Source organism: Quercus suber, unplaced genomic scaffold, assembly GCF_002906115.3.
Source record: "Quercus suber isolate HL8 unplaced genomic scaffold, Cork oak 2.0 scaffold_69, whole genome shotgun sequence".
NCBI classification, from domain to species: Eukaryota; Viridiplantae; Streptophyta; class Magnoliopsida; order Fagales; family Fagaceae; genus Quercus; species Quercus suber.
In genome coordinates this window covers 1075374-1091897 of record NW_027069534.1, presented here as the reverse complement: position 1 = coordinate 1091897, position 16524 = coordinate 1075374, and the positions used below count along the sequence as shown (strand labels likewise).

The 16524-nt window shown below is 38.0% G+C and overlaps 1 protein-coding gene across 1 annotated transcript; it reads right to left on the bottom strand.

Moving 5' to 3' along the window:
* Positions 1-14966: 14966 nt before the first annotated feature.
* LOC136067377 (uncharacterized) lies at positions 14967-16306 on the bottom strand. Its single transcript, XM_065773133.1, has 3 exons — positions 15999-16306; positions 15809-15944; positions 14967-15719 (listed from the first exon to the last, which is right to left on the bottom strand). Exons 1-3 carry the CDS (start codon positions 16304-16306, stop codon positions 14967-14969), a joined length of 1197 nt encoding a protein of 398 aa, XP_065629205.1.
* Between the last annotated feature and the right edge of the window lie 218 nt (positions 16307-16524).

The window sequence follows — 16524 nt, the reverse complement described above, 5'->3', positions numbered from 1 at the left end:
TGCTAAATTTGAAAATCCTAAAAATTTTCTTTAAGAATTTTGAGTTTTAAATGATAAAAAATTCTTAGAAAGTTAGAATGATGATATTCGATTACACAAGCCTTTTGTTATCTTTTTTTTTTTTTTTTTTAATTTCTTAGCAAAACTCAATTGTTTATTAATGGAAGATGATGATATTCATTATCATTCTTAGAAGTTTTTAGAGAATAGATATATTGTTTTTAGTAAGTAGGTACTAAAAAACTATTATAGTTAAATAAATATTTATATGTTAAATAGCTACCCTAACTTTATGGTTGATCAAAATTCTTAAACGAATGAGATTAACTTTTTTTGACATAATTCTCAAAATTCTTAAAATTAATGTCTCTTTTGATTAATGTAAATTATATATACTTTAAAAATCAAATTATTCGTATCTTTGTTTTGTAATACAAAAAAAATTTAGAATTGACCTTAATTACTACAATACTTTTTTTCCACGACAAGCACGTGCTTTGCATGTGCTACCCTAACTAGTATATGTTATAAATTGGTTAAGTGGGGCAAAGAAAAATGAGATTCCCCCCCCCCCCCCCCCCAAATTTGAGTTGCTCTCCAATAACATTAGGAAAAAAAAATTGGCTTCCCCCAAGAAAAAACAAAAATAAATAGCTTAATTTTCCAAAACAATTTAAAAAAAAAAAAAAAAAAACTTACACAAAAATCTCCATTATATATTTTTTCTTTTTTTATCTTTTCATTTATACATCCAATCAATTGAGTTACAAACTCCTGGCTCCATTATATTTAAAAATTAATCATTTTTCTCTTTGGATTATTTTCCATACATGTTTAGAGTAAAGTAGACAATTTGTGTATACTCATTAAAGTTTAGAAAGATTATGTTCATTAAAAAAAAAATTAGGAAAATAACGAGTTCCTGCTAATCTAATTGTATATGAATATGTTTTGAATTTATCTAGACCTATTTATGAATACCATAGTTTGGCTTCCCTAAGCCAAAATTCCTAGCTCTGCCACTGATCTGACCTAAGTACAAAAAACACTAACTAAGGGCCTGTTTGGATTGAGAGGGAGGGAAGAGAGTAGAGTAAAGTTGAATGAATATAGGCTAATTTTAGGTCAACTCTACTTTACTCTCCCTTCCTCTTTCTCAATCCAAACGATCATAAAAATCAAAGAAAGATAAAGATAGATACCTTTACAATCAAAATCTCCAACATCAAACTCTCTAATTCTAAAACAAGGGCAAAAAAAATTGTTAAAGCAAAGATACACAAAAAAAAATTTTAAAATAAAATAAAATAAGAACCCAAAAACAAAGAAGCATTAATTTTTCTTTTTCTTTTTTATTTTATTCATTAAAAAAAAAAAAAACCGTAAACTGTATAAGTTTCTCATTCTCATTGTGTGAGAAACTTTTGATTGTTTTCATTTTTTTTTTCTTCAATATAATTATAGAAGATTTTTTTTTTAGTGTGACCATACAAGAGTTCAAAGGCAGAGAGTCTTGCAGTAGTCTTTCTATAGACCAAAAATGAAATAGTGGGTATTTAATGCATTAATCTTTTGTTGTATAAATAGATATACGAAGTGCTTGACCAAGTTAAAATGTCTACCATAATTTAAATGAAAATAACTTATATGGTTTTAGCTTACCATATAGCAATAGCACTCAGCAAGTAAACTTTAGGAATTAAAACTAATGACGTAGTTTCACCATTTTTTTTTTATCCTTTCTGTTGGGTGATTGAATACCATGACTTAAAATAGTAAACGTGAATTTTTTATTTTTTTTAGAATACTAAGTATTTTTAACAAACACACACACATAGAGAGGGGAGAATGTCTTAAAGAATCTGACAGTGGTGTATATCCAAAAGGGTCTAACTCTTGGATACATAGCACAGGCTTTAAACCTCTTTAACTCTACTCGGCAATGGTTTGTTAAATGGTGGGACAAGTTTTCCCACACTCAAGATGTTATTGATAATGTTACCAGAGAGCTCCCTACCGTTACTCAAAGCACTGTTAACACTATTACTCATGTTAAAACTCAAGATCTAGCTTACCCCTTTGGCAAGCAGCCATGCCTTAACCCACTACACCTGCTACCACATTTGCTACTAAACCTACTAAGTCTTTTGCCAAGACCAAAAAGAAAAGCTCTGCTTTTGATGGTCTCAGCAAATCTAATATAATTGCACTGTTAAAACAAAAATGAAATGATAAAAAAGAACCTGCAAATGCTAACTCAAAAGCAGAAGAAGATGACCAAGAATCCAAAGCATCCTCAGAAGCCTCTTTTGCTAATGACAATCCTTATTACCCATATAATCATGAATTATTTAGTCATGATGAAGCTTCCACACCAGACTTAGGTGAGGATTAACTTTGTTAGCATAATGGCCAAAATTGCTTAGTCCACAGACAAAGAATCTCATGTTAAAGTTATTGATCTACATTGATTCCCTGCTAAAGTTACTAAAGCTATTTTGATTCCCTAATAGAAGTATGGCTTTTGTTGTGACTGTTCTCCACGGGGGATGATTCCCTCCAGACAGCACATGTTGACAAATTTGCTAACCTGCTATGAATAGTAAAAAAATCAATTTTACTATTTATTATTCACTGTTTAAATAGTGTTTTATTTTGCCTATAAAGGGGTGATGTCCCTTTTAGATGAAGGCATCACTTAATTTTCCTAATTTCAAATTCCATATAGTTTCAAGACTGCTTCCTAAGCTTGTAACCTTTTTCTGTTCCGGTTCAAAGCTTTGTATCTACTATTATCTCCTCTAAGTGTTTAAATCTATTATTAAAATCTTATTAAAATACCTATTGTTATTATTTAAAGCTTTCTGATTTTCATCATTTATTTTAAGCATTTATACCTACTACTATTGTGCACTTCTGCCCCCCTTATCTATATATCTATATCTACATCTAAATCTACATATTACTAAAAGCTGAAGCATAAAATTTAATATTGCTATACTCATGTTGAGCCACGTCAACAGCCATGTCATTTTCATCATCTTTTTTGTATTTGTCCAACAATTTTAAAATAGTTTTTATCAATTTTAAAAAACTAATAAATATAAAATAAATATTAGCTCTATTTCCACCATAAAACCCACTTCTTATTTATTTAATTCCATCATAAAGCCCAAACTCAAAGTCTTTTCAACCTAAACCCTTTGTGAAACCCTTCATTTTCACGGTTACAAACTTTCTATTTTTCCTTTCCTTTTGTTGCACGCACAGTTTCAAATTCCTTCCCCTTCCCCGTGTTTTGTTTCTCATGCAAAACCCTTTGTGAAACCCTTTTTCACGGTTTCAAACTTTCTGTTTTTCGTTTCCTTTTCAAAATTACACAATTCAAATGACACTTACACTAATGAACATCCCTCACACACTACTTTAAGGTTTGTCTTCGAGTAGCCATGTGTTTATGGTATTACACAGTATCATGGGGCAAGCCATAACCATCCACATTCCCCATTATCTCTACTCCATTTGCTCAAAATCAAATACACCAAACATCAGGCATCTTATATGCACTGGCCTTCCTATAATTATTTTCCCATTTTTAATTTTTTTTTAGGTGGTTCTTACTTATTCAATTGAGGTGTCCATCTTTAACTTCAAATAAATGTTTTATTTCTCAAACAATTTAATAAATCTACAAAAAAATCAAAGTGACAATTTCCTAATCAATCTAATTTTTACATAACAATCACCAAAGTCAATAACTTTGTCTTCGGTAACTGATGTAGATATTAATGAATTTTCAGCTATTTCAAAATTATTAATAAATTATTTATATATCGATACAACTTATGCATGGTTTGTGTTTGGACGACCCTTTTCCTATTTCTTCTTGCAATATTCAATGCTTGCACTATCATCTTGCAGATGAACTTTTGTCATGCTGATTGTTGTTCTCTTTATTCAAGAGCCTATCAAGGTAACACCGGTCAAGAAAATGAATCAACTTGGGGTCATATTTACTTCTCGCTAGCAAAGTTGTGGATATATGACACCAGTTTGTCAAGATAAAAGGGACGACTATTTATTGAATAGGTTACATGTTCAATCTAAAATTTACTGCTCTGTTATGCAAAAGATATAGAACTATTCAATTGCTTCACAACTATTATTTTACCATTAATGAAAATAATAGACATGTGTTAATTTATTTGCTACTCTCATCATTTGCTAATTATTTAGATACATGGAATATGTGATTGCTAATGAAAACCCTATCCTATTGATTAAGACATGGCTAGGTTGGCGGATCAAAATTATGCAACACAAATCAATTCAAATCAAGACACCTCAATAATGATACACTTTATGGAGGAGAACATTTAAATGTAAGTTACAATTGAAATATATATATTCAATACAATAAGATTTAAGCTTTATAGTGGAGGGTATATGAAAGATTTCTATTACCAAAAAAAAAAAAAAATTGCTAATAACTTAAACAGTCACTCATCCCTAAAACAAGCACAACACTATAAATTACAATCCTAAACAATTTCGAAAAATACAAACCAAAAATATCATAAAAATACTTTCTACACAATCACAAAAATGAGCGTACAATATGAATTACTTACAAAATTATTGCTCGAAATATTTTTCAATGTTGAAAGACGAGGTACACATATTTAAATTCACAACTGATGTCTGTTACTTTCACATAAACTCTCCACTTTTTCTCTACTAATCACAATCTTCCATGTTCAAAATTGTTGCACAAAATATTGTAGTCCTATATTTTCTCTTTTTATTAATTTTATACAATGAAGTTGTGCATAGTTCTAGAGTTAATGTTATATTTTTGAAAAAAAAAAAAAAAAAACTTTGACTTCATGGATCCAATATTGCAATTGTGATGATAATAATGTTCACGTGTCATCCTTAGTATATAATTATTATCATGTTTTATCACCAGTTGATTTTTTTTTTAGCACATTCATTTCTTAATATGTGTTTCTATTTAACAACTGCAAGTGATTCAATCGGCTAACCAAAAAAACAAAAGTTCTTCACCACATCAATTTGACTGGACTACTCCAAAATCCTTTATTCATTCGAAATAATGAATTAAAACTCATTCATCAATGCTTTAGGGTTGAAAACAAACAAGCACTATTTTGGTTCGGAGCTCACAAATATTTGTACAAGATCAAACTAAAGCGGGAAAATAAATCTTTCTTTAAGCCAACATAGAAGGAGACAAAAATGCAAAATATGGACTCACAATTTTGCTGTTATGCAAATCAAATGATGAAGGAATACAACTACTATTATTAATTCTAAACCAACCAGATCGAAAACAATTTTTGCAAAACTATCGACAGTCCTTTGACAAACTACTTTTGGAACAAACACATTTCACATCCCAAAATACCAAGCAAGCAAGGAAAAATGGAGTGGGTCATTGGGATCATGAATGCCCTTACCCTTATGGAAACAGAGAATTACATGTTGTTAGGGTTATATTTTATGTAATTGACTAATCTTTTGACAAAATACACTTTACTTGTAATTGGGTAGATCTAAAATGGGTTTAATAAATCAAGAAATATGTTGTTCAAGCATATAAAGTTTTTGTATTAAAAGACATGAAGATTGGTCCAAGAAACAAGTGAAAAAAAGCTATTCATTAAGTCTCGACAAATAATTCGACAAATGCCTGCTATTGAGACTTAATGTGAAGCTCAATAGATAGCTCGACAATAGCTTAATTTATTGAAAACTACGATTTTCAGTTTTTTAGATCTGAATTTCGGCCCAGACTTTTGTATTTGATTTGGGTTTCTTTTCTCACAACCCTAGACATATATATATATATATATATATATTTTTAAGCCATTAACACGTATTCAGTGACCAAGAGATTTATTTTTCTCTGTGAGAAGCTACTTCGTTTGTACGCCATAAGGTTTTGTGACCAAGTGCTTCCAAATCTTCATTGTTGATGAAGTGAAGAACTTTGCAGCCAACAACATTATTCAAGTTGTTGGAGTTAGTTATGTACTAAGATCCGTGCAAAAGGTTAGTCACAGATTGAAGATTTGTGCATCAAGGGAAAGAATGCTACTACAAGATCAAGTCCAATTGGGTATTGGAGTGAAGGTTCAACTGTAGGTTGGTATTTTGGGATAGGTCAGGGTAATTGGTAAGATTTTTTATACTTGTAACAGCTTGATTGTTGATTAGTGGATTTTTTGGAGTGGTGACCTTAAAATCTCCCAACTGAATTTTTGCCTTGCGAAAGGTTTTTCCCGTTTGTCAACAAATCATCATGTCAATTTAATTTCCGTTGTATTTAGTTTATTTGGTGATTTGTTGGTACATTCACGATTTGCATACAATTGAACCTAATTAATCAACTTGGTAATTGAATTAATTAATCGGGGTCAAGGTATATTAACCCAACGCATGTAACATGCAAAATGTGTTCAATTGACTTGAAAATGTACAAATTAGCCAACTGAGTATGGTAGAAATTATGTTTCAAAAAAAAAAAATCTACAATAAAATTTCCTCTTTCTATTCCAAATACTAATCTCCAATAATACAAAATTAATTCCATGACCAAAACCTCCGGTCACCATGAATCCTACAATATATGGTCATACATACATACATACATATATATATATATATATATTGAGAAGATATACATATATAATGCAACTTGAGTAGTAATACATAGAAAATATACTAATAATAATAACACTACCATAAAAAATTTATCACGCACAATGTGCGGGTCTGCGACTAGTATATATAAAACCGAAATCCCTAACTTTTGGTTGACCTCTCTATAATTTTGCACATCAGCATTATCAATAATTATTGTAATTTAGAAATAAAAACACAATTGGTTCTTTTCTAATATTATTCATTTTTCAAACAACAACTTTAGACAGTCTCACAATGCAACAATAAAACGAATACAGTAAATAGATTTTGTATAAAAGACAAATTGTCGAAAGTTGTTATATACTGTTGCTTTAGTCTTTGATATAAAGAAGTATATATAAAACTATCAAATTGGTTTTGAGTTGCTATTTGGTGGATTTTTTGGACGACTTATATGCATTTATTTATTGCATAAACAGCATGATTGTTTGATTTATAGGCTATATATATTTGATGAGAATACATGTCTAAGTAGGGAGCCATTCTTTTCTTTCATGAAACTGCAAATGGTTTGATGACCCAAGCCTTGTACGGGTTTCGGTTAATGGAGGAAAAGAAAGAAACAGTCGTGAAACCACAAATAGTTTGATGATCCAGGCCTTGTACAAGTTTAGGTTAATGGAGGAAAAGAAATAAACAGGTTTTGTTCTAGAAGGTATATGGTTTCTGACTTATGTGCAAGATTGTAATGGCAAGAGTTAATGGTATGTAATCTATGAGTCATACATTTTTTTTTTTTTAGAATCATGAGTAATACATATATATTGATACAATGGTTGATATCTTTTGTTAAATACGAACATTAGTTGTGTATTTGGCAATACATGCATACATTATGAAAGATCACATGGATTTAAATGACAGTTAAACATGTCATTAATGGTAATACCATAGCTTTGGCCTTTTATGTGCAAAGGTGTATGAATTTGATGAAAAATTGGTCAATATAATAGAGTCAAATATTTTTGAATCTATTTTGTGGGGGGAAAAATGCCCAATCTAATACAGGGGGCCTAGAGCCCCATGTAAGGATTACTGTGCGTCCGAAGAGAAGGAGAGGTAAGGGCAAGGCCCATCTGGAAGAGGGACCCCCAGAGAGAAAAGTGATTACAATCCGAAGAGGTCGCCTTCTGTCCGAAGAGGTTATACTCCTCTGATGCGAATAGTATGGATCAATTGAACGTATAAAAGGTCAAGATGATCTTTCGAGGACTCCTCCTGATCAAGATAAGCTCTAAGTATACTTAGAAACGATAAGGATGAAGAACTATCTAAAGAGAAAGCTGCTACCACCGTATTTAATGCTCTGCAACAACTTTTCTGGCCCATTTATGTGGAGAAGACCCCTGAACAGTGTATCCTCACCTACCGCCACTTACACAGAGTTAAAAGAGATGCTTGGCATGACATATACTCAAGTATATTCACAGATGAGGTACAAGTGGACGATGGAGATGAGGAGAAGGGAGGTTATATAAAGGAAAAAAGCTCCTGAGGAAAGGGGGAGGAAGAAAAAAAAAGGAAAAATGAGAGAAAAGAAAAGAGGAGGAGCTTTATTATAACCCTAAGATCTGTATTCACCACATAATCAATAATATAGCTCTTCGGACACCCATTCTTTACGTGTAAATTCATGTTGGTTTGTGCTTGAAGGTTGTGATTAGTTGTTATCGACCCCATAATCAACCTAACTCTTTCACTCATACTCTACAAATTCATTGTTTTGGGCTTGGGCCACAAATCCTAACCCTACAATTGGTGCCGTCTGTGGGAAGAGTTTGAGTGTAAGGGGAAGCAGCAGCAGTTGGTCATGGCCGAACTAGGGCAACAAGCGGCAGAATCTGGGGCGTCCCAGCATATAAACCCTTTTCTCAATTTGGAGCGGAGACAAGATCGTGAAGGCAGTGTGCATACTACACACACTGAGCGAACTCAACCTTGTAGCAAAAGTCATGTGTCTCATGTAGAGAAGAATAGCATGCAAATAGAGATTGAAAGGTTAAGGAGGGAGTTGCGCCATGCAAAAAGAAAACATACTGCCTCACATTCTGATGCAGACTCGGGTGACGAACAAGACTTCACTTATGAACAAAGGTCTCGGACTCCAATCAGTGAATCTTTTTCATATGAAGATGAACACCCTCGCAAGAAGTAACCTCAAAGGCCATCACATAGAGGGGTGAGAAATGATGCCATGAGTAAGGTGTTGAATCAAATCTCTAGGTCACCTTTCACGCGTAGGATTAAAGGAGCAAAGCTTCCTCGGCGCTTTAACCAGCCAACCTTCACTATTTATAACAGTAAAACGGACCCTGTGGAACATGTGAGCCATCTCCAGAGATGAAGCTTTGATGTGCAAGGTATTCCCTTCTAGTCTTGGACCCGGGGCAATGAGGTGGTTTGACAACCTGAAAGCAGACTCCATTAATTCCTACCAAGAGCTCACTCAAGCTTTTGGTTCACATTTTGTCACATGCCAAAGGGTGGCCAAGCCCTTGTCTTCTCTGCCATCCTTGAGCATGCGTGAAGGTGAGTCCCTTAAGGCGTATTCGAATAGATATTGAGAGATGTTTAATGATATGGAGGGCAACTTTGATGCAATGGCCCTAGACACGTTTAAGCTGGGTCTCCCCACTGATCATGGTTTAAGGACATCCTTGTCCGGCAATCCTGTCACTAACATGTGTCAACTTATGGACCGTATTGAAAAATATAAAAGGGTTGAAGAAGATCAGCAGCAAGGGAAGGGTAAGGATAAGGTTATCCCCCAAGACAGGAAGGACTTCAGGTCGGATCGTTACAACAACAATAAGCCGAGGAGAGATTTCGCTGGGTAGTTGGGGTCAACAAATGCTCAAGCAGTCAATGCAGTGTTCAAGGAGCCAGTTCATCAAGTTCTGGAAAAGATAAAAAATGAATCATTTTTTAGGTCGCCGAGTAAAATGGTAGGGAACCCTGAGAGACACAATCACAACCTCTATTGTCAATACCATGGGTATGCCACTGAAGACTGCAGAAGTTTGTGGGATCATTTGGACCAGTTGGTCCGTGAAGGCAGGTTGAGGCACCTTTTGCACCACTCCAGTGGCCGAGGAGGTCAAGTGAATTTTGAGTTCAAGAAGAGAGATTCTACGAAACCTCCATTAGGTACTAGTAATGTCATTTTCGCAGCGCCAGAAAGAACAGGGTCATGGCCATCCAAAGTTATGTCAATGGCTCAGCTACTAGCAAGGGATATTGGTCGAGATCTGAGGAGCTTTAGAGAGGCTGTCCCGCCTGTCTTAGGCTTTTCAGACGAGGATAAAGCTGGAACCATTCAACCTCACGACGATACTTTGGTAGTCACACTCAGAATCGGGGGATATGATATGAAGAAGGTGATGGTGGATCAAGGTAGCGCGGTGGAGATTATGTATCCTGACCTCTATAAGGGGCTGAACCTCAAGCTTGATGACTTAACTCCTTACTGTTCTCCCCTGGTTAGTTTCGAGGGAAGGATGGTCACCCCAAAAGGACAGATACGGCTGCCCGTACAGATTGGCTCAGAAGTAGTTGAAGTGGACTTTATTGTTGTAGATGTTTATTCCCCTTATACGGCAATTGTAGCCAGACCTTGGTTACACATGCTGAGGGCTGTTTCCTCCACTTTGCATCAAAAAGTTAAATATCCATCCGAATGGCGCGTTTATGAAATCCGCGGAGATCAATCCTCGGCTAGGCAATGTTTGGTGGCTGCCATACGGCACGAGCCCGAAACTGAATCCTCAGCCAGGGCGAAGGGAGACTTATAGCAGTTAAGAGGTCAGTTATCACCCGTCGAAGATCTTGATAAAGGCGCTAAATGCGAGGACTTAGTGCAGGTTTTAATTGGAAGCAATCCTGAAAGGTACTTTCAAATCGGGTCTCAGATACCTCAACCAGAAAAGGATGAGCTAATTGATTTCCTTAAAAGAAATATTGACGTATTCGCCTAGAGTACTTACGAGGCCCCAGGGGTGGATCCAGAGTTCATTTGCCATCATTTGAGGGTCAACCCACTGAGTGTACCCAAGAAGCAGCCTCCTCGGCGGCCATCCAAAGAGCATGCGGATGCAGTTAAAGAAAAGGTGATGAAGCTCAAACAGGCTGGGGCTATTAAAGAAGTTTTTTATCCCGAATGCCTGGCAAATATTGTGGTGGTAAAGAAGAAGAGTGGAAAGTGGCAAGTTTGTGTGGACTTCACGGACTTAAATAAGGCTTGTCCTAAGGATCCTTTCCCTATGCCGAAAATTGATCAATTAGTAGATGCTACTGTCGGCCATCCTCGGATGAGTTTCTTGGATGCTTTCCAAGGTTACCATCAGATACCGTTAGCCCCAGATGACCAAGAGAAAACCGCTTTTGTTACCTCCATTGGTAATTACCATTATAAAGTCATGCCTTTTGGTCTGAAAAACGCAGGTTCTACTTATCAGCGGATGATGACCAAGATGTTTGAATTACAATTGGGCAAAAGCGTTGAGGTCTATATAGACGATATGGTGGTAAAAGCAAGGTTATTTCTGAGCATGTGAAGGACCTTGATAACGTTTTTGAAACCCTGAGAAAACACAAATTGCGCTTGAATGCCTCGAAGTGCTCATTTAGTGTGGGATCAGGCAAATTTTTGGGTTACATGGTAACGCACAGGGGAATTGAGATCAATCCCGATCAAATAAAGGCTATTCAAAATCTGCAGCCTCCTCGGAATCCGAAAGAGGTTCAGAAGTTAATAAGGATGGCAGCTGCCTTGAACCGATTCATCTCTAGGTCCGCGGATAGGTGTAAACCCTTCTTCTCGCTAATCAACAAGTGGAAGGGATTTGAATGGACTGAAGAATGTGCCTCGGCTTTCCAACAACTTAAAGACTACTAGGCTCGGCCGCCGATTATGTCCAGCCCTGAACCAGATGAGGTCTTATTTGCCTATATCGTGGTGGTTCCCCATGCTGTAAGTCTAGTATTGATAAGAGTGGATCAAGGTATACAAATGCCGGTTTATTGTGTGAGTAAGTCTCTACATGAGGCCGAGATCAGATACTTGCCACTGGAAAAAGCTATTTTGGCAGTAGTACTTGGAACACGAAAATTGCCCCACTACTTCCAAGCACATACTGTCGTTGTGCTCACGCAACTCTCGCTTAAGACAGTACTCCGAAGTGCCGACTACACGGGGAGGATAGCCAAGTGGGGCACTATTTTAGGAGCTTTTGATATCAAGTATATGCCTCGCACTTCAGTCAGAGGGCAGATCCTTGCGGATTTAGTGGCCGAGTTCACAGAACCCAGCTTAGAAGAAATAACGACAAAGAGAGATATGGATGAAAAATCGGTTGGCATGATTTCTCAACAAGATCCTGCCCGCTAGGAAGTATATGTAGACGGTGCTGCGAACTGAAAAGGTTCTGGAGTAGGACTAATCTTGATATCTCCAGAGAGAATCATCATCGAAAAATCATTAAGGCTGGATTTCGGTGCGACCAATAACGAGGTAGAATATGAAGCTCTATTGATGGGAATGTCTATGGTCCGAAGAATGGGAGGAAAGGCAGTGGAGTTGTTCTCGGACTCAAGATTAGTTGTGGGCCAAGTACAGGGGGAGTTTGAAGCGAAGGATGAAAGAATGCAAGGATACTTGAATCGAGTCAAATGTCTGGAGTCGGAATTTGAATTTTTCAGCTTGCTACATGTTCCTAGAAGCAGTAACACACATGCAGATTCTTTGGCCACACTAGCCACCTCTTCGGAGCAACACTTGCCGAGAGTTATTCTCGTCGAGGATTTCCATGAGCCCACCGGGACAAAAGGGGATGCAGTCCGAGTCTACCAGATCAGAGATAGTCTCTGCTGGATGGACCCTATAATCAAATTCTTGAAAGATGACATTTTGCCCATAGAGCAGGGAGAGGCTGACAAAATTCAAAGGAAGGCTACCAGATTTTGGCTGTCCGAAGACCGAAAATTATACAAACGATCCTATTCAGAACCATACCTGTTATGTATTCATCCAGAGATGGCTGAGTCGCTACTAGAAGAGTTGCATGAAGGAATTTGTGGAAGTCACACGGGAGGTAGGTCTTTGGCTTACCGAGCCATTACTCAAGGGTATTGGTGGCCGAACATGCAAAAAGAAGCCCATGATTATGCAAAGAAGTGCGATCAATGTCAACGATTTGCGCCGAACAAACACCAACCAGGTGGAGTCCTCAACCCACTATCTAGTCTGTGGCCGTTTGCACTGTGGGGTTTGGATATAGTGGGTCCATTCCTAAAGGCCGCAGGAAACAGGAAGTACCTTCTGGTCGGCACAGACTATTTCATCAAATGGGTTGAAGCTGAACCTCTGGCCAATATCCGAGACATAGATGTGCAAAGATTTGTGTGGAAGAATATCATTACTCGTTTTGGAGTTCCTCATACTCTCATCTCAGACAACGGCTTACAGTTCGACAGTAATGCATTTCGGAGTTATTGTAGCGAACTGGAAATCACGAATAGATATTCTACCCATGCCTATCCTCAGGGGAATGGGCAAGCTAAAGCAGTTAACAAAGTCATAGTTAATGGATTGAAGAAGAGATTGGACGATGCGAAAGGCAAGTGGGTTGAAGAGTTGCCACACGTACTTTAGGCTTACAAAACTACACCTCGCAGATCTACTAGAGAAACCCCTTTTTCGATGACTTATGGCGCTGAAGCTGTCATTCCTTTGGAGACGGGGTTCCCAACTCTAAAAACTAGCTCATTCAGTCTGACCAGCAATGATGAACTCCTAGAAGCGGGCTTAGATTTGATCGAAGAAAGGAGAGAAAATGCAATGGTTCGGCTGGCGCACTACTAGCAGAAACTCAGGTAGGGCTATGATGCCAACGTAAAGCTAAGACCCCTAGAACCCGGTGATTTGGTACTCAGGAAAGTCGTTGGCACTGCGAAAAACCCAGCCTGGAGGAAATTAGGACCAAACTGGGAAGGACATCGTATTAGTTCAGGGGCTGGCATTGGGGCATATTTCTTGGAAGACTTGGATAGTTATGTAATACCACGCCCCTGGAATGTAAATAACCTCAAAAGGTACTATTATTAATCGAATCATTTCTTTGTTCACTGTGATAACTTGTCATCCTTATCGATTCTCTAAGTGTTTAAACTTAAATCCAATCATGCTTGTAGTCCTCGGACCAGATGATTTGAGTTAGTTAACACTCCTTATCAATTCTCTAAGTGTTTAAACTTAAATCCAATCATGCCCGTAGTCCTCGGACCAGATGATTTGGGTTAGTTAACACTCCTTATCGATTCTCTAAGTGTTTAAACTTAAATCCAATCATGCCTGTAGTTCTCGGACCAGATGATTTGGGTTAGTTAACACTCCTTATCGGTTCTCTAAGTGTTTAAACTTAAATCCAATCATGCCTGTAGTCCTCGGACCAGATGATTTGGATTAGTTAACACTCCTTATCGGTTCTCTAAGTGTTTAAACTTAAATCCAATCATGCCTGTAGTCCTCGGACCAGATGATTTGGGTTAATTAACACTCTTTATCGGTTCTCTAAGTGTTTAAACTTAAATCCAATCATGCCTGTAGTCCTCGGACCAGATGATTTGGGTTAGTTAACACTCCTTATCGGTTCTCTAAGTGTTTAAACTTAAATCTAATCATGCATGTAGTCCTCGGACCAGATGATTTGGGTTAGTTAACACCCCTTGGTTATTCTCCATAAGTATTTAAACTTAAACCCAATCCTGCCTGTGACCCTCGGACCAGGTGATTTTTAGTTAGTTAATACTTTTGTGTTGTTATTAATACTGAAGGTTAATTTTAGAATAAATCTTGCCTGACATTCTTAACTATGTTTAATAGCAACTCTAACCTATGCTAACATTTCTAGTGTACGTGCGAAAAGATCTATCCAACTTTTATAATACTTATGTTCATTACTGAACAGCAACTTTTATGTACTGTCCTCTTCGGAATTAATTTTAGTTATATATATTATTTGCCAGATCTGATGATTATGTTTGCCTATGTTACCATAATTACAAAGTAAAGTTACTTGTAGCAAAAGTAAGTCATATGGTATGCAACAAATACACCAAAAGTAAAAGAGAAACTGTTTCATTGATCAAAACAAGATAGTTTACAATCCCTTGCATAGAAGGAGAACAAGAGTAAGAAAATAGTATAAAAAAAAAAAAAAAAAAAACTAAAATCTAAGTGTCTAAGCTTCTGCTGGAGCCTGGCCCTTGGGCTCTGAGGATGTTTTCTTTTTTTCCAAGCCCTCGCCCATATTCTTAGGTGGCTCAGCTGGGGTGTTCTGATCACCTGGCTGGCCAAAATCCTTGGGAGGCTCAAGGGTGATTAGGGGAGCTTGGCTGACCAAGGGTTGCTCCGAGGCCTCTGAGAGTTGTGTTGGAGGAGGGGGATCAGACTCTAGGAGCTCTCGGATGTCTGGGTTGTAATAAATGCTCCTAGGCAGCCTCAGTTTCGAGTCAGCAGACACCCTAGCAGCATCCAGCGCCTTGCCCCATGTCATATCGCAGTAGTCTCGGGCGACCGAAGCAAATTGCTCAGTAAGACCTTTTTCGGTCACCTCCACTCCCAGTTGGTAGGCTGCTTTCTTTTCGGCCTTGTTCGCCTCATTGGCCAGCTGAGCGTCCCTCTGAGTCTGCTTGGTAGCCTCCCTGGCCTTCTGGAGTTCGGCGCGAAGTTCCTTCACAAGAGCTTTCTCAGATGCCAGATTGTTCTGAGTGTCATTTAGCAGCTTGCGTTGGGCTTCGGCCTGGGTCTCAGCATTTCTGAGACCAGCATTGAGGCTATCCCTTTCCTGGGTCACCCCTTTTAGTTGGTCCGAGATCTGAGAGACCTCCTCCTTTAGGCTGCCCAATGCTTTTTCCACCTCGGACCTAGAGTGGGCCTCCGCTTGGGTTTCAACATAGGGTTTTCGGTTCCACTCTTCGGCCACGAAGACTTGCTGGGTAATTTGAACAAGTAAAGTAATAGAATTAGCATAAAATATAGAAAATTAATATGCCAACCGAAGAGCTGGATAAGCACGCTTACCATGGCCAGGTCCCTCTTCAGGGACATGAAAAGATCATACCGGCTGAAGCGCCTGTATGACTCCATGTCTCGGGGGAGGAGCAATGGTTGCTCTAAAGCTTCAACTATCAATCCCGCTCTACCCCTATCATAGTTCCTAACAGAGGTCTCTTAGGAAAAAGGGACACCATCTAGTTCCAGCCTGGGAGACCACGTGCGTTGCCCTCGGCGCACGTCGGCCACAGGAGGCTCCTCCCTCCTCTCCACGGATGAGTCCCTCTTGCTCCGATGGTCCCTTACCACCTTTTGTTGCTTTGTGGTCTTTGGTGGCACCACCACCTCCCGCTCCTCAGGCTCGAGAGACCTCTTTTTCTTTAAGTCTGATATTGGTTTCAAGGCCGGATCAGGAACCTGAGGTAGGGGTGGAGGAGGTAAGTTCACCATTGGTCGAGAAGTCCCCATCCCCTTGGACTCAGCCTTCTTACCCCTTGTCTTCAGCAGAAGCTTTAGGTCAAACATCTCTTCTTCCTCCGAAGAGTCCTCGGGGAGAGTAGTTAGCAAAAGTGGTGGGTGGACACTGGATTGCCTGTCAGCCTTGACCTCGGAATCTGTGGAGGGTATTACTTGCACTCCCCCTGAAACTTCCCCTTCAAATCTAAACTTGTCTATCTATCCTCTAGCGAAGAGGATGAAGAGCCGACCCTTTCTCCTACGACCACCGGCTTGATGGGAACTTG

Coding starts and splice junctions, on each gene's coding strand:
- LOC136067377 (XM_065773133.1), bottom strand. CDS start 16,306: ATGTTTGACCTAAAGCTTCTGCTGAAGACAAGGGGTAAGAAGGCTGAG. Junction 15,945..15,998: donor CGCCGAGGGCAACGCACGTG/GTCTCCCAGGCT, acceptor GACCTCTGTTAG/GAACTATGATAGGGGTAGAG. Junction 15,720..15,808: donor TGAAGAGGGACCTGGCCATG/GTAAGCGTGCTT, acceptor CAAATTACCCAG/CAAGTCTTCGTGGCCGAAGA.